General features: G+C 37.4%; 1 protein-coding gene across 7 annotated transcripts in view; it reads left to right on the top strand.

Annotated features, from left to right (window-relative positions):
* TBC1D1 (TBC1 domain family member 1) overlaps positions 1-19,066 on the top strand; it is a 100,701-nt gene that overhangs the window by 47,028 nt on the left and 34,607 nt on the right. For 6 of the 7 annotated variants that reach the window (XM_036382525.2, XM_054514713.1, XM_054514714.1 and 3 more), the window contains 10 exons: positions 1,094-1,627; positions 4,662-4,751; positions 5,770-5,874; positions 6,477-6,609; positions 8,018-8,109; positions 9,714-9,824; positions 13,287-13,415; positions 14,475-14,561; positions 15,631-15,920; positions 16,957-17,085. In XM_036382525.2, the coding sequence (XP_036238418.1) occupies positions 1,094-1,627; positions 4,662-4,751; positions 5,770-5,874; positions 6,477-6,609; positions 8,018-8,109; positions 9,714-9,824; positions 13,287-13,415; positions 14,475-14,561; positions 15,631-15,920; positions 16,957-17,085 (1,700 nt within the window). The remainder of the gene's footprint in view (positions 1-1,093; positions 1,628-4,661; positions 4,752-5,769; positions 5,875-6,476; positions 6,610-8,017; positions 8,110-9,713; positions 9,825-13,286; positions 13,416-14,474; positions 14,562-15,630; positions 15,921-16,956; positions 17,086-19,066) is intronic. The other variant, XM_036382527.2, reaches the window with a different exon arrangement.

The raw sequence follows: 19,066 nt of genomic DNA, 5'->3' as shown, positions 1-19,066 counted from the left end.
TGCTATTTTAGTCTGCCATTCCCGGGCTTCCTTCTGTACTATCTGCAACCAAAAATTTGTAAGTAAAGCGAGTTCCAGTTGATGCTTGACAGGGGAAATCTGTTTTGTCAGGAAATTAGCACACTTTGCATGGATTTTTCTCAAAGTAAATTTGGTAAATAAAACTAGCAGAATTAGCAGTTGTAATCATAGATGGTGGCTTCACATTTTTCGTTACCGCAGGAGCAGCACAGACTGCAGAAGAACCTTAATCTCCTGGGTCAGTCAAAGCAGTGTGATGTAACCAAGCACTGGCCTGGCAGCAGCTTAGCAGAGAGCATATGCCTATCACTACCATCTCAGCAGCTGAGACCGTTTACTGTCCCTCATGTGTCACATGGCAGTTTGGGTTCTAATTACAACATCTGTGATCTGTGGCAGACTGCTGTCTCATACAGTTGCCCTGCAAGTCATACTGTATGTGAGGTAATATTATTTAAGAGTGTCATCTAGGATAGTAGAATAAAAATGAACATGTAAAATAATGAATATAGTTACTAAAAAATACAGCTATTTACATTTTTAAAAACCCCACCAAACTACCATAACAATGTAATATGCTATTATGAAGGGGAAAGTAAATTTGCAAGAGACTCATTAACCTACATGACATGAGTGTTTGAGTAAGAGAAGGGAGTAAAAAATAACAGATTAAATAACTTTACCAATTAATCAGTCCATGGTTTCTTGTATGCTTTTTGAAGTACTTTTATCTTTCATTTTGGGTTGGAATGTGTCACATTATGAAGGTTGCTTCAGTGGCAAAACTTTTACTGAAGATGAGAAGAGCATTGCAAGGGATAAAATTCTTTTGACAAAGTGTTGATGATGATGAACTCCTGGCAAGGAGACAAATGAGGAATTCCTCTTCTCAGTGTTTAACCACTATAATGTGTCTCTTGAATAAATGCAAGATCACTTCAACTGGTCTTTTATTTTTGAAATTAAATCAAAGTGTTCTTCCAGGAAAATTACAACAGACAGCCTCTTGATTTTGCAATTTGTTTGTCATAAAGTGCCAGATGCTAATGTGTATTTTTTCCCCCTCTTGTAGGTGCCTGAGATTATAAGCTCTATTCGACAAGCTGGAAAAATTGCCCGTCAAGAAGAGTTTCAGAATAATCTCTCAGATGTTGAAGACCCTTTTGCCAAAAAGTTTGAGGTGCTCTTCTGTGGACGGGTAACAGTAGCACATAAAAATGCACCTCCAGCACTCATAGATGAATGCATTGAGAAATTCAATCGTGCAAGTTGTACAAAAAATTCAGATTTCAGCTCATCATCCCAACAGCATGAAACTGCCAATAACTTTGGAGGTTTCTCTTTCAGCAGCAAATTGCGGTCTGTGTTCCAGCCCTTGGTCAATGAAGAGGAGGAAAAAAGGCCAATTAGGAAATCTTTTTCTCAACCTGGACTTCGTTCCTTTGCTTTTAAGAAGGATTTCCAAGAGGGAAGCCTTAGGAGTAACAGCTTTGTCAGGTCTTTTGAAGAAGATGCAATTTCACTGAACCTAAAAAGTCAACTCATCTATGGACACAGTGTTGTGCAGCCAACTGACATTGCAGAAAACCGGACTATGTTGTTTACGGTAAAGCAAGATTTGCAGCTTCGGGTGGCGTTTTCACGTCTTGGAGTTTGGAGTGGCAGACACCAAAGCAGATGTTCTGGCAGATGGCAGTTACTTCTTTGATAACTTAATTGCAGTTACCAAAGCCTAACTTAAACTTGCCTGTTTCTCTGGAGAGCATTACTTGTTAGTGAGAATTGGCTTACATATTTTAAATAAGTTTATATTAAATAGTTTAAAACAGTACTACCTGAAACCTTGGGCTTCTAAAGAAAGCTTTTAGAAAGTTACTGCAAGTTAGTAGGTAGTTGTGCAATTGCAGAATGCAATTACACTAGCTAGTAACATCAGAAATAAATTTCCAGGGGAATGAATTATCTGTAACTAGAGCAGAAGGACCAAACCATGACTGAGAGCTAGTAGACTTTGTCCCATGATAAGCAGTGTAATTGATGAAGGTGCTCCTGCTGCCAGCATGTTTGTGTAATGGTGGAGTAGTAGCAGAATAGCTTCCTATGCTACGCCACATGTGCTTCCACTCCTGCCCTGCTTTGGTGTGGTTAGCAATGCCCTTGCCTTGATAGGTGAGCAGCAAAACTATTTTCTAAGAACTGAGAAGCAAGTAAGGAATGTGGTATTTGCTCCTCTTACAATCCTCATGATCGATAAGCTGTATGTTACTTAGCTTGTGTCTTCTGAGCATAATACAAACCTGGAGCTGATTCTGCAAAGACTGACTCTCCTAAGGTCATCTTGGATCCATCAGCTACTGTTGGAGCTGGGCATTCTTAAGGCCAGTAATGGAGTCTGTGCAATCACAGGGTTTTTAAAGCAGGGAAAGAGAATCCTTAAGGAGGATTGCCACTGTGTTATAACTGTAAAAACTAGCATGCAGAAAATGTCATAGTCAGCTATACCTGAATTAAAGCTTCTGTTTGGTTGTGGCAGGCTGACATCAGTGAGTGCAAGAAGGTGGAGAGATGTTTCTTCCCTAGTAAAAAGAAAGCTGTCCATGTTCACCTTCTTCCCCTGAGCATGTATTTCACATAGAAAATACAGTACCCTTTGTAATAATAATGCCTAATTTTAAATAAATCGTTACTCCATTATTGATTCATGGCACATGTTTTAGAAATAGAGAGATTATAGTTGGGCTGGGTAGATCCAGATCCTCTTACTCCAGTGAGTGAATTTTTAATTTATATCAAATAGATGCAGCAGTTTTCAAAGACACCTGCAGCTTCAGTCTGAATATAATGTCAGTCACCTGCTGGCAGCTACATTTCCGAATTGTGAGGCTTTGCTGATCTGGCTTTGTGTCTTGGGTTGCTTTGTGTCCTTTCTGTCTGGGGAAAATATTGTTTAGTATGCACAGCTGTATTCTTTTCCTATTCAGACAGTCTAAATTCAGCTGAATATAAGGAAGTGAAGTAACTCTAGTTTGTGCCTTCAGTATCCACAGGCAGCAGATGATGGCAGAGCTGAGTTTGTTGGTTGTCTTTCCCCGGTGTTCAGCAGGTTCCGAGTCAGGGAATGCAGGCAGCATGGCTGGGTCTCATCAGTTTGTGTGTGGCTACATATGGAGTGCTTACAAATAGCTTAGTATCCAGAGGAAAAAAAATGGTTGGTATATTCTCACTTAGTTACTTAGATTTTGCCCAGGACTGAAGCAAAGGTTGGTTGATGCATGATGTGTGAAAAATATTCAGATTAATTATTTGGCACCTCTCCTCACTTGATTCAAACAGTCCTGATTTTCATATCTTCTTCCTGAAGAACTGCTTTCCTAGCGAGTTTCTTAGGATTTGAGGAGGGGGTATTTTTAGGTTTTTCTCCTGGCTGTGCATACTGAGGGGGAGGGGCAGGAGATTAATTGTTTTGGGTTTTTTTCCTCTTGTTCAGTTGACTTCAAATGATCACTACTGCCCAAGGGCCAAATGTGAAAGAATTATGTGAAACTGAGCAATGAGAAGGAGCCTCTTGCTGCGGGGAGGGGAAGACAGCAGCAATCAGGAGCTGCTAAGTAGGTGTTGGGAGGAATAGCCCCATGAACAGAGGCAAGATCAGCCCCAGGGACAATACAAGGAAATCAGCAGGCATCTGGGGAGAACCGTTGTGACTGGTTGAAGTGAAAGGAGAGGTAGAAGGTGAATGCACAGGGCCATTTTTAGACATACAGAGGTGGCACATCTGACACAATCTATTCACACATGAGATTTGTCCCTTCCCATTTCTTAAGAAAGTACAGTTACATTGGTGCTGCTGATGGTTTTGTGTGCTTCTTTTGGGATTTGGTACTTCGATTTGATTGAGGCAGGTTTCTCCAAGTCATACTCATGAGTGGATCCAAATTCCACCTGCCTTCCTAAAATCTGAGACTTGTTTTTAGCATTCTCTGACATGCTATAAAATATGAAAAATTTAGTTTTTTCTGTTACTATCTTACAAAGATGTTGCTAGAAGCTGAAAAAATGAAAACAGTAGTTTCACCATAAAAATGCCCTTTGCCCATCAATACTTAGCATCATCTTTTGATTGTACTAATGGCCTACAGATTAAATTACATTAGAAAATATACTCCAGTAATGTCATTTGTATAGGTTTTGAGTTATGTGCCATAAATAAATAAATAAATAAAACTCACAAAAATTATTAAGTAGACTACAGGAAGAAATACACGCTTGGCTTTAAATTTTAAAGCAGTCTCATTAGGTACCTTCTGTGACTGAGGTACATTCCAAGACTGCAGAAAATAGGAAAAGGGAGTGTGAGTGTGTTTCTCTCAGTGCAAAGTAGGTTACTTGTGATACAATATTGCTCTCATCTGTTTAAACATTGTTTTCTTGGCTCATTAACCCTCAGTGCCATAATGTGCAGAGCTCTCAATACCAAATCAGTGTTGTTTCAGTATTCTTTCTGGTAGTAATATGCTAATTGCTATAAATATACAGGTAGAAAAAGATTGGGGTCTGTATTCAGGAAACATTTTATAGTGGGACAAAAGGAAGTATAATGTTACTTTTTAGCATCTTGCAATTTATTTTGCTCTTTTTAGATTGGCCAGTCTGAAGTTTACCTTATCAGTCCTGACACAAAAAAAGTCGCAATTGAGAAAAGCTTTAAAGAAATATCCTTTTGTTCTCAGGTAAGATTGTAGTGTATTCTTTTTATCTTTTTTTTGTTGTTGTTTAAATATTCTCTACTTGTGAATGCTCATGTAATCCTCTCTCCTTGCACTCCACATGGATTCTCTCAACAGCAGTTTCAGTGATTGCTATTGAAAAGCTGCTAATTAATCAGTAATTTTATAAGACCATTATTCTTCTTTCATGCTTTGCATTGTGATTTCTGAGATGAAGACTCACTCCTGTGTGCAGTGGATGAATAATATTAGCTAGAAGGAGCACACTGGTCAGGAACACACTCTTGTTTGAGATTGCAGTGAGCGTGATTCACGGTTGTGCAAGTCTTGGGATCTCTGAGCCATATTTTTCAAGAAGTGAGAATGAAAGGAGAAAAATTATATGGAAGAGTTATCTGAAAAAGACTTTAAAAATATGTTCTTTTCAAGAATGTAAGTTACATGTGTTTAAATGAGGACAGTCCTCTGCAATGCAGAGGTAGTACATGTGATGCGCTGTGGGCAGGTGTGTGTCAGAGACTCCTCATTCGCTCCTAATCCCTGTTCCTTGTGCCACAGAGTTTGCTTCTCTGTCCTTCTGGCTGAGTTTTTTTTGTTTGTTTTGTTTTGTAGGTTTTGTTTTCCATAAATTACTTTTTTTTTTAATTTGATGATAATAACTTTCATCATGATAATAACTTTCATCACTAAATATACAGGCACATATTCTAAAAATTTCAGAGTAAAATACATTTTGAATAGAATTTATTAATCTCTGGGTCTGCTGTATGGGTCTTTTATAATTCATCCATTAAAAAGAAAATGAAAAATAAAACAATGTCTGACTTAATTGAAATTAAAGTTTCATGAAGTATTAGGTTCTATAACAGGACAGAATTTTAATGGCCAGATGTCTTTAATGTAGCTCTAACAGAAATAAGTGTATGTAATGCTATTTTGTTATTTTCTTCCTGAAAGAAATACAGGTACAAAACATTGAAAGTAGGTATTCATTGTTTCATTGCTGTTGTTTCTTTCCTAGGGAATTAGACATGTGGATCACTTTGGGTTCATCTGCAGAGAGTCTTCAGAAAATGGAGGTTTCCACTTTGTTTGCTATGTGTTTCAGTGTACAGATGAAGCACTGGTAAGTGAAAGAAAAGAATAGCCAAATAGAATATTTGTCTTCTATTGCTCTACGCTCTGTATTCTGCTGAATGTCATCAAATCCTATTCCACTCAGAAATACAAAAATGTAACTAATATAGCAGTCTGCAAGAGACCCTTTCATTTGTTTCGAGGGCAGAAGTTAAAATCCTCTTTAAAATCCACTAAATCTTCATTTCACAAACTAAGTTAGACCTTATGCTTCTTTTTTGGGGAGAGTTTTCTCTTAGGGCACCTGTTCTGAAAGTCAGGACTACACTCCTGTGCTCTAAGTAAGACCAGTGCATCACAACTGCAGTAATCTTTTTGATCATAGACAAGAAAGGGGTTTGAGATAGAGGGTAGGATCTTTCATTAGACCACAGTAATAAAATTGGGTGGTCTGGAAGAGACATGAGTTCATGATGAGTTTTATTGTACTTGTGTGTTTGTGCACAGAACCAACATATGAGCAGCTTGGGTTTTTAGTCATAAGCACATTCCCAAGCAAAGGGCAATATTATTCTAAAAGACTGTTGTGTTTGTGTTAAGGAAAACAGTGGAAGAGTGAAATTCTGTTCTTCTACATGCTGTTCTTTTCAGGTTGATGAAATCATGATGACATTGAAACAGGCTTTCACTGTGGCTGCTGTGCAACAGACTTCCAAGGCACAGCCCCAGCTCTGTGAAGGGTGTCCTATGCAAAGTTTGCATAAACTCTGTGAAAAGATAGAAGGTGAGGTTTAAAGAATTTTCTGGTTGAATATTTTTTGTGGCAGTTTCACTGGGGGACAGTATGTAAAATCTTAAGGAAATTAATGCTTAAAATGACCTTGGGACTTGGGGTGTAAAGTTGAGAGCCAGGTACTTTTATTTAGAGGACTGTAGTGTCAGGTTTTCTGTAAAGTAAGAAGAATTTTCTAACAAGAGGTAAGCTCCTTTATTGTGTTTTAGTTGAACTTTTAAAAACTGTTTCCAAGTGTACACATTAGCAAGTTGCAGCTTGTTTGGCTCTATTAGCCCTATAAATGCAGAAGCCTGTAGATAAGGAACCTCTGAAGGGTAGATGCTGCAATAGCTGTGACCTGGTGTCCTATTGAGTACACTTAGATACTGGCATTATGCTATCACTAAGCAGGAACTGAACAGTATGCTTTTCATATCCGTGTTTGTCTGCTCCTTCATGGAAATGCAGAAATTAGAATTGTCGTTGTCGCCCAGGAACAGATGTTCAAGTCATAAAAAATCTCTTTATGTTTCAGCAAATTTCACTGTTAGATTTTGTTCATTTAAGTGATGTTTGGGGTGAATAAAGGGCAGCAGCAGCTTGTCAGATCACGTGGCAGTGGCTTGTTGGACCAAAACCTGCCTAATTTGATGAAACTGGACAACTTCCAAAACTACTTCCACTCTATTTTGGCTTTCAGCTAGCTGTGATTTTTGGGAAGTTTTTTAAAGGCCAATGTCCCTTAATGCCTTCAATTGTGCCATCCTGTTAATTGTGTCATCTGCTTCTGAAGAAGATATTCCATGATCAGAAACTGAAGTGCACAATACTGTTGATGGTTTGCTGTTTTTCCACAGAAAATAAAGGAAACTAATTTAATCCAGGAAGAGAACAGAAAAAATAATCTGAATGAAAGAGTAGTCTGCTTTAGACTGTCAATAAATGTTTTCATCAAAAGGAAAAGTAAGACCTTCACTAACAAGCAATAAATTTCCTTGTTTTCAGAAGGGCCCACAACATAGAAATTGGAGAAAATGAAAGGGAATTCTGTTTATACCATAAACGATATCCAAGCAACACTGCACGAAACACCAACAAAACAGTCTGCTAAAATGCAGTAGATTGTGGGTTTATTTTATCTTGTGTGATAATGGAGTCTTCAGCTAAGAGTATAATCCTGGTCTGTGCTCAGTAAATCTCCTCATTGCAGAGTTCATGTCCCTCATTTTAAAGACATGAGTTTAGTAGTAGCTTTAAATTAACCTAGAGTTCTTTCTAATGCCCTCTTATGAAATCATGGAATGGGTCAGCTCAAATAATTGACAAGCTTTGGCTTAAATTGTCAGCATATTTATGTGATTGATTAATTCTGAAAAATTTGACCCTCTAATTTGTTCATTTTTGTTCTTCTTGGTAGGGTTGCCCCCTTCTAAGACTAAACTGGAACTACAAAAGCATCTAACCACACTAAATAACCAGGAACAGGCCTCTGTTTTTGAAGAGGTTCAGGTAAGCTTTGTTTCCTACAAGATTTTAAAGCAGCTGATGTTTTTTGCTAACATCTGTGTAAAACACAGAAGTAATTTTCATTTTTCTGAATCATTCTTTTTTTTACGTAATAGACTGTTAGCCAGCTTGTGCTTTAATTTCAGTTGTTTTTTTAGAGCTGTTAAAAACTTAGTTTTTGATGTAAATTACTGTTTTACTAATTTTTCTTCCCCTAATACTCCTTGCTTTCCATGGAGATGTTGCCTTCTCATTGAGTAAACCTGAACACATTTTTTATGGGTGAAGGCAATAGCTTGTACTGTGAGGACATTCAAACTGTTACTTGGAGCAAAACAAATTTCTGTAATATTCCCAGATGAGAAAATTTCTTGCCTAAAGTTTATCCTAGATCTTAATTCTTGTCAAACTAACTAAAGAAGTTAAACTTTCTATCTTCTTAATTAAATCTATTTTAGGACAGAGCAAAGCATAGCTGGATTAAAAATAGATGATGTGGATTGTAGGAAATGTCACTGGGATTGAAACGCTGTTGAAGATTAAGAAATGTCAGAATTTTTTAAAAGTAATGTTTCCTTCCTCTCCTGAGTCATTTCAGTCTCTTTGTGTGTTTCCACGTGGCAGTTTATCACTCAGTACCAAATTTGGAAGTTACTCTGTGGAACCAATTCCATGAGCTGAGTAATTTCTTAGCATAGGGCAGCTAGCAGCACTGTTGCCTTTTAGTGTTTTGCACACAGTCTAAAGCTTCTTTCTAGTAGTCACAGGAAACTGTGAATTGCTTCTGGTGAGGATCTGCAAACCATTAACTTGGTAAAACTAAGGGTAAAGTACAAATCTCCTGCCCATCTTTCTCAGCTATCTTTTTCAGTTGGACAGCCTGGAATGTTGCATTCTTGCAGACCCGTGTATTGTTACCATGATTCACATTTTTAGGTAACTGTCTTCCTGTGGTACTTTTATTACTCTAATGTGCTACCTTGGCATTGATTCATACTGTATCCTCTGCATTATATCAACAGGCTTAAGGCAGCATATGTTTTTCAAAAGTTAAGTTTTTGGGATTAAATTCTTAAATAAATTTTTTTTTAAATCTTCTCTTACAATAATTGAGATCGAAATAAAATGCAGCAGCACAGATAAATAGGTTCCCCTTGTGCACTGATTTATAAAAAACCTATGTCATTTCCCAAAAACTAAATGTCCAGTGTGAAGGATTTCTAGAAGTGTTGTGAATCCTATCTCTAGGACAGTGCTCCATGTGTGCTACAAACTCAGAACTATAGTGGTTCAGTTTTCTTTATATCAAAAGAAAATTAACAAAAATATTTTTAAAGCCTTTATTTGCTTGTGGCAGTTCAATATCTGTACAGCTGTCTTCTGTCTTAGGTGTAAATTCTGTTGTGTATGAAGTGAGGTCAAGTGTTTTTGTGGCTGTACTGGTGCTTTGCCTGGAACACTGGTGTCCTCTGGTGGACTGGAGCAGTAGCATTAACAGACTAAATTTGTTCCTACATTCATGATTTATTACAGTGACAAAAGTGTAAACATTTGCAAACTGTTACACAAATGCATAATTACTATGCTTGTGGTGTTCTCAATTACAGAAATTAAGACCACGAAATGAACAAAAAGAGAATGAGCTGGTTATCTCTCTTTTGAGAAACATGTATGAAGAAAAACAGAAGGACCATGTTCATGTTGGAGAAGCAAAACAGGTAAGTAATCATTCAATTTTAGTTCATGTAAGGAGAAGCTGTGGGGGCACCAGTCGTTGGTTTCTCTGGGTCTGGATTGAAGGCACTTGAGGCTTTATTTAGTTCATGTTCGGACTCAGGTGTTTATTATTTCTTATCAGTAAAACAGTCCCACAAATGTGAGTTTGGCAGCTTTTCATTAGAAGGCACAAAATGGCTAACAATCTCTTGTTACAAGGTCGTTTAAGACTAAACTATCCAATTAAGAACTGACACCTAGATTATTTTCCCTTTTAACCCAATAATTGATACCAAAGAGCCTGCAATGTGGACTTTTCTGCCCAATTACAAAATGCCACCCAAACCCATGGAGAAGAAGGAAGAAGCAGAATGAAGAAGAAACCCAGGATGACACCCTGTGCCCTCCATCTTGCTTCCATCCACAACATACTAAAAATCCCAAAATCTAAATTTCTCACCAAGTGATACACTTACACTACTCTCTCTCTATAATCTATTTCACACTTTTGTGGATTCTAGTCTATCTTGAAGTCTAGGAAACTTTCTCCATGAATGAGGGTCAAAGTCAGTGCTTTGCTGGGGGTCAGGGCACCCCAGAGCAGACAGAGAAATATTCCCAGTGTCCTGGTTTTCCACAAGAAGCCAGGAAAAAAATTTCCGTTCAATTTTTATATCTTTCCAAAGGCAAATTTGCATCACTTGCAATTTGAAACTTCAATGTGTAAGCAGTGGTGAATACTGGGTTTGCTTATGCTTCATAAACTATTGTCATGTACCAAAACAGATATCTCAAATTTTGAGGTCCCTGGTACAGTCTGATTTCAGGCCTAGGAGATAGGGATGCAAACAAGGCAGACTACTAAATTGTTTATTTATTCTCTCTGCAAAGAAAATTCAATATATGTGAGAGAATGTATAATGAATTTGTGATTGCTGTCACCTGATCTGTGGCATTTACCATCTTGCTGTCAGTGTTGAGTCAGTGTAATGACAACACATTAGGTTTGGTCATAAAGCCTATGACATTTACTCAGGACTGAAAGTCATTTCTTGTGTGCAAACAAGCATTTGAAGGGGCCTTAAGATGATGAGGATTGCTGCAGAAACAGCAGGAGAGACTCTTAGCCATGTCCAAAGAGATGAGCTACCTTTTATTCTCTATCAGAGAATAAAATAGCCAGTGCTGTTTAACTGGCTATTTATACAGCACAGTTAAGGTTTTTCCAAAGGGATTAGTGGTTTTGGATGCCTTGGTTTGTGAGTAGCTACCTTGAGACAACTCAAGGAGGTTAGTATTTAAAAAAGGATTCCATCCATTTGCTGGAAACTTTCAGTTCCAATTATTTAGACCCTTTTAAAAGTCATGACTGTCCCTCTACTGTTGGTTGATAATTCCACTGTGATGATTGCTGTCAGCCATTTGTGATATAAACTAGGAAATAAATACATGGACACTTATTAGACCTGTGAAGAAATTAGGAAAGTAGAAGCAAATCTTCCTTTACTATATTTTCACTTTGTTAATCTCTTCTCCTTTTATGGCTTACTAGCTAATTATTGACCTTCCTGAGTAAACAGAAGGAAAATTGCATATTTCACTCTCTGATTTATTGTATTGGGCATCTCACCAGAAACATGCTTTTAAGAAAAAAGCATTTCAGTTGTGGGATAAGAGGAAGAAACATTGCCTGAGGTCCTCTGTCATCATACCTAAAATATTTTTGTTTGGTGTAATGCTAGCTGATAGTCAGTCACAAACAGCTTGGAAATAGGGATATACAAAGCAAGATAAGATCTTTAGGTATGAAGTATGAAGTATTGAAGTATGTCTTCAATTATTTGAAAATTTATAAGGCCTCCTTCAATCTGTTTGCTCATGTCCTGAAACCAAATTAGTTAATATGACACTTGTAAAGATGCCAATGTTCTAAGAAGAGAACTGCCTTCCCCATAATCTATCATTTGTCTCAGCATAACATTTTATATTTACTCTGATCATTTATCTCCAGGCCTCTGTAATAGCAGATAACTTTGAACACATACTGTTATTTGTCTCAGTAATCATTAACCATGACACCCTGATGTCTGGTTCACTTCTGTTCTGCATATTCACTTTCATGCTTTTCATTGCCTTTTTAAAAAAATATATTTAAATGAGTGGAGAAAAAAGATGAAATGTGATACTAGTACAAGTGTTTAACAAAAACACTTGAAAATAAATGTCTTTTCATAAGAATGTAATAGCAAGCAGCATCTGATTTACTCTTGGAGAATAAAATGAGGGAAGCTGTAGTGGTTTAGGAATGGTACTCTCCATTCAGTGCCCCCACCAAGACTTTCCAAGCCAGGCACCTACTGTGGTGGGATGGAGAGGACAGTTGGAGGCACAAAAGGCAAAGATCATAGGCTGAGATAAGAACAATTTACTGGAAACAGCAATGAGGTAAGAAAATGACCAGTAATAGCAACAATACTAGTCACAGAGGGTACAAGAAAATAAATTATTCACACAGAATCCATCCCCTAGTAATTGACAGTACTGGAAGGCTCCCTCCTGACACATTTTTTTGACTGGAAGGAGCCCCTTCTCTCTCAAGAGAGACTCCTACCTCCAGCAATGACAGATGGTATTAAATATCCTTCAGGTCCTGGCCATGCCCCTTCCCAATTATTACAAAAATTAACTTTGGCGTGGCATAACCAGGATAGAAGGTAAAAAGAAAATACAGGAGCCTGTAAAGTTGTCATACTGGAAATAGGATGTTTTAAAATTACATCTAGGCAGGACAATTTGGTGATGGTTATAATATGTCATTCACCTGCCCAGTACTAATTGCACAGATTAAGCATTCAGATCTCTGAATTTAGGGACAAGTAGAGAGGGCTGTGGTGCCTGTCAGCTTCAAGATGAACCTCCCAAAACAGCACTGAAAACTGAGCTCTGGTTTCTACTGCAGATACTGGGTTTGGATGGTAATATTTGTATCATAGTATTCTTTTTATGTTTGCTGCATTAGTATTCACCAGCACTAAAAATGGACTATAATGGAGATAGTTGAGAGTTAATGATGAGATCTTGATTCATTTCTTGGTTAAAGAAAAGGCAATCCACGAGAAATCTCGAATCTGTTGCCCTTAAACATTTATAATTTGTACAATTCTACATTGGCATAAATGAAAATAGAGAGTAATGAATGAAAGTAGAGCCGTAAATCTGTATTAAAATGGCAATTCTTCTGAAGCATGCTAGTTCACTCAACATGCTTCCTTTAAGAGATTTCCTGTCCTTATTTTAGGATAGTTTGTTAAACTTCAGTACAAGTATCACTATAGAAAAATGCATGACAAGCTGAGGACACCAGGAAAAACTATTGATATGGGTTATAGAAGTCTTCAAACCATTCACTGAGATTTTCTCCATGCTGTTGAGTATTTTGCATTTCTGTTTCTAAACATTTGCAGGCTTCACAACCTCCTGCTGAGAATGCTGTAAATGAAGTGTCCAGCAGTGCTTCGAGATTCAGATTAGACATGTTAAAGAACAAAGCAAAAAGGTCTCTTACAGAATCTTTTGAAAGTATTTTATCACGTGTAAGTATCTTCATATTTATTGTCTTTGAACATAATGTCATTGCTTTGTTTATTTGGTAGAGAAGTCTTATTTGTTAGCATTCCAGGCCTCAGCCCAAAGGTTATTAAAGTCACAGTGACAAGAATATTTGAGTATCTCCTCTTGTTACTTCCCAGATAGCATTTCTAGAATTCACTCCTATAAAATCCTACTGCAGCTGTGCTCAGGATATGAAATATAATGTTAGTGTTGTTATATTAGCTGTAGTACTGTTCTAGGTTTTTTCAGTTTGTCCTGACTGGTATAAGCTGCCTATGTAAGCACAGCTGTACACTGGTTGCATTTTCACTGCCATTGCTGTTTTGATGCAAACTCTTGATTTTAATCAGATCTGGAGCCAGAAGTTTTGGCTGAACTAGAGAGATAGTCACTGGTGTGAATAACGACACCATTTTATGTTTTAGCTGGAATAAAACTTCAAAGAGAACACAAGCATTAACTCCAGAACATTAAAAAATTATATGATTTAAGGTTAGGAAATTCCATAATTGTGTTAGCACATCAGAATTCATCAGATATTTTTCTTAGTTACACAACAACATTACTCAAACAAATTATATAAAAATATTGTTCACAGATTCTACAGAAATATTTATGCTTTCTGATTTGTAGGCACTGAATGGTAATACCAGAAATTATGTTTTCCTGTGTATTAAATTTACATGGGTTTAGTCCTTTGTAAAAGACATCCTTTTAAGTTTTCTGTATCTTGGTAAGTACCTAATACAGAAGGTACTTTAACAGTAGTTCTAGTCCATGTGAAATATATGATTATATATCATGGAAAGCACATCATTGCCCATGAGAATTCCTTAATTCTACAGGATCCTTCACATTGACAGAGACTATCCTGAATGAAGCTTCTGTTTCCCATAGGGAAAAAGGGTATTTTTAGGCATTTCAGGAAATCAAATTAGATACTGTCTGTGAAAATTACAGATCTCAACTGTGCTACCCAAATCTCTTTGGTGTGCCCTATATATCATAATCTTAACTGCTGATGTGCTTTATTGCTACAGGGTAGTAAAGCCAGAGGTCCCCTGGACAGGTCTGGTTCTGTGGATTTGGACACCTCTATGTCCAGTACCTTAAGCAGCACAAATAAAGTAAGTAAAGCCTGGGATAATCGTACATATTTAGACACTTCAAAAAATATTCCCTGAAACAACTAAGCAAGTATGAAATATGGTCAGATGTGAAATGCTTCAAGTTGCTTTCAAGCTTTTCATTCTATTCCCTGTGTTATAAACCAGAGAAGTGCTATTGAATTAGAAATGCCTTGTACTGTATATAACATATATTTTGTATGAATATGTGAGTATATGTGAAATAAAACATTATATAACATCATCTGAATTTTACAACAGTGTGCAGCAAAACAAGTGCTATAATGACCATGCTGCTGATCCTAATATGACTGGTTGTAATCCTGAAAGTTCAGACTATGAATGCAGGACTGAATTAAAAGAAGCTTAAAACTAAGACAGAAGGTAATTTCCCTGTTTGTGTGGTTAGAAAACTTTTAGTCTATATAAAACAATGCAAACAAACAGCATGGAAGGAGCCAGTCTTCTTCCCTGGAGGCAGCATAGCACTCTGCAGGCTTAGATATACAGCTATTGATTCTGCTGTAAATGCCTGCTCACCTGCAGACTCCTGACGCCGTCCTTTCTGCTTATGTTTTTGAAAGAATGGCTGATTCTGCAGGAAACATACAAGGTGAGGAATAAAGAAAATGCATGGCTTGGGATTGAAAGAGGCACCTAGTCATAGGCTTAAGTTCTTTGTGTGAATCTGCAGGTAGAGAAGAGGACTATTATATGGTTAGATTGGGCTGCTAAAGATACAGCATTCTGCAATGCCACCCTTTTCACTGTTAGCCAAATGTCACCATTTTGTTCTGACCCTATTTCTTTTGAGTTGTATTCAACATAGTATAAAATACAATTACTCTCAAAATTACTCAAAATTTTCTCTGCAAAATAAAAACTCTGCTTTGTTGGTCGAAGTAATGAATTACAAGGACATAAAACATCAAACATTTTTCATTGACCTAGCTTGATAAAAATGTGTGTTTGAAGCAGATCTCTGTGGGATGTGAATAATGACACGGTACTGCAATCTTAGATGGATTCTAAACCCACATATTGATAACCTTATTTCTTCTACTGCTAGGAGCCACCACTGTGTGAAAAGGAGAAAGAGAGACTTCCTACACTTCCTGCAGAAAATGCTGTCAAGACCAGTGGATCACTGGATGATCTCTGCAGCAACACAGAGGATTTCTCTCTGGAGCAGTCTGCTCCATTGCCCCAGCAGAGCTTTCGGAGGCGAGCAAACACACTCAGTCATTTACCAACAGAGAGCCAGGAGTCTCTGGGGCCTGTCGAATCATCACCATCTGTTCCTCAGAGGAAACTTATGAGGTATCACTCAGTGAGCACAGAGACTCCTCACAAAAGAAAGTAAGACTTATTAAAAGCAGGCTATGATTTTGTTTGTTGAGGGCATATTTGGGGATGATAATTGCATACCAGGTATGTCCTCTTAATGGATAAGAGATGCAGTGTGTCACTCCTTGGAGGTTTGTAGGTATTCTTTTTAAAAGCACCTTTAGCCCTCTGTGCTTCACAGGGGAAAGAAGACATGAGATGTGTAGTTCCACAGTATATGTCACAAACTACTTGATTTAGTTATATTTGTCCAAGCAATCATTTTTGTTGTTTTGATTTGTGAGCAGTATAAATAAATGCTACTTCTTGTTTTCTATTTACAGAGAAAAATCCAGTAGCCTCTGTGATCCTGAAAACCTTACTAGTTGGTGATTTCATATGTAGCTTTGAAATAGCACACAATAGTGACTTAAAGTGCCTAGTTATTGGTAGAGGTGGGGCTCCTGTCTAGCTTTTCAATGAGCCTATCTAGATTTTACTGACAAAAACAAACTACTACTTGCTTTAATATAATATTCTTCAAGCTGTCCACCTTCAAAGGCCTGCCTCTGCATCTCTAGTCCCCTCTTAACTTTATGGCAGTTTTCTCCCTCCCTTCTATCTGGCTTTTTCCAAATACTGTTGAAATACTTCTGTATTTCACTTTTCATTCATTGGAACTCTTGATCATATGCCTGACTTTCTCATTGAAATCAAGGGGAAGCACATACAAGGAAAAAGAAATGGGGATGTTAGTGCCATTTTTTGGTGAGTTATAATTGGTCATATTCTGAAATGCCTTGCTGAAGCCTGTAAACAGGAATTTGGAACTTTGCTGATTGGGTTAAGAAAAAGTTCATGTTCTTACAGTTGCTGCATTAACTGTGAAAAACATAGGAAATGTCTCATTTACATATGCCAGCTCTGTTTCAAAGATTAGAGAAGGGATTTCATTTTTTTTTCCTCCTTTCCTTTCTTTCTGTGTTGTTCTCTGTGCTACCTCAACTCCATCGCTCTGGTTGGAATCTGGACTATATGGTGTGAACGAATCTGTCGGCAAATCTAAAAGTTCCTCTGGTCAACTTGCACGTTCTCCTACTCTAGCTCGTCTTAATCCCTCGGCCTCTTCACCCAACTTTCTAAAATATCTAAGGCATAATTCAAGTGGAGAACCAAGTGGCCATTTTGCACAAAAAAGGTGAGCTAGTACCTGCAAATAGTTTGGGGTAGGGTTTGTTTTCCTATGTCGTAAATATGAAACTCGGTAGCACAAATAATTAAAACAATTCAGTATAGACCAAAGGGGGTAGATTTTTATGGGAGAGGGACCTCATTAACTGCTCCACCACTGAATGTAGAGCTGGTGCTTACATAATTTGTTGTTTTAATCAATCAAATTCTTTCAGGCACTGGCTCTTTCTTTAGAACCAATTGTTCCAAAGCAGTTTGTTGTTATGCAGCAGACAGCAGCACTCCTTAAATTGTGTGAGGGATAAGTTGCCAAGAACCTGAGAGCTCACTCTGTCTGTCCTTCCTGAAGCATTTGGTTCTGTCCTTTGTTCATGGTAACACAAAAATATATTACTGTTCTTTTGTGCCTGACATTAAAGGCAAATTGACCAAGTAGTTATATAGGGCAAGAAGCATCAGGAATATGGAGAGCTGATAGGAAAAAAACCCACCACATACAACCCCACCACCATCCCCACTCCTCACAAAAAAAAACCCCAAGAGCAAACAAACAAAAACCCATCATTATTCATGCTTACTTGCAGCAGTATCAAGTTATGCTTTTCCATGCCTTCTTTCTCAGAATTAAAATATAGAGAGCATTGAAAAAAAGGACATTAACACTTGTTTCCCTGAGAACCTGAAACTGAGTGGCTCCCTAAAATTCATAAACTGTGAAACTCTTTCTTAACCCCTTGTGCTAAAACTGCTTATTTCAGCTTAAAAGACTAATGAGACCAAATGTCCTCAGAAGCACTGTCAACAGTCACTGGCCATTGGCAAGCAATTTTTGTCACTGTTGCTGTTCATTTTTTGGTTTTGTTCTCTTGTGTGAAAGTTTCCTGTTTCCCCAAGGTGCTGATTTTTCTAAACCTAAGAAAATACTCAACTGAGGATACTGCTTCACCATTTTCTTCGGTTGCACTTGCTGAGTACCAACTAGAATCTCTTAATTCAGCTTTACCTCAGAAGTATGATGTAGCTCAAGGCAGGAAATGCGAGCCTGCAGAATCCGGTTCACTCTTCAATTTAATAAGATTACTTGAATCCTGAAAGTTAAATTCTCAAAGCAATTTTTTCCAAGTGACTTGGTAATGATTCTGTACACACAGTTGCAACTTCTTATTTCCTTACCCTGTCTCTTAAGGGTATGCCATACTGAACATCTAAGCAGCAACACTGAAAATGGAAATTGATAGGGATGTCAAATGGATTAATAAGTTTAAATCAATACAGTCAAGCTTCCCAATTCTGTAAGTGAAATTACCATGTAATTGTAATGGATTTACAATGTAATTGTAAGTGAGCCCTGTTTGCAGGGCACACCATCCTACAGCCTTATCTTCTTTATCTCAATACCAGCTACTAAAGAACCTGCTTCACTTTATGCTAGTGATCATCCCAGAATATTCTGCCCTCCCCCACCCCCTTCCATTCACATATTCAGGAAACAGTGCTAAATGCCAGCCAGATAGAACATTATGGTTTATCAGAAACAATTATTTCTTAAACTTACTTTTTCAGGAGTAAATTCTCCTACTCGTGATTTTTTTTGTACTTGCCTCAAAAAAGGTCTTCTAATATCGTCAGCCAAGTAATTTTCTATATTTTCACTCCATGCCAAAACTTTTCATTATCTGAGTTGTTCTAATTTCATTCTATTGACCTTCTTCTGAGTATGTTTCAGACTTGTTATTTTAAAAGACAATTAAATAATTATTTTAAATGAAAAGAATTTCTGTTGGCCAGAAGACTGTTGATGAAATTTGATTAGCACTCCTGTCTGTTGCATAAATAGAGCCACAATCCTAAATGACCAGTCAGAAGGCTTAGCTTTTAACTTTAAAGTTCCAGGTTTGTCTGAATGAAGCCCTGTTAATTCTTTACAAAATAGGTTTTGTCAAAGTCTTATTTTTCATTTGCCAGCACAGTGATTATCAGTGTCAACT

This window comes from Molothrus ater, chromosome 4 (genome assembly GCF_012460135.2).
Source record: "Molothrus ater isolate BHLD 08-10-18 breed brown headed cowbird chromosome 4, BPBGC_Mater_1.1, whole genome shotgun sequence".
Lineage (NCBI taxonomy): Eukaryota > Metazoa > Chordata > Aves > Passeriformes > Icteridae > Molothrus > Molothrus ater.
This window is presented reverse-complemented; position numbering and strand designations above follow the sequence as displayed.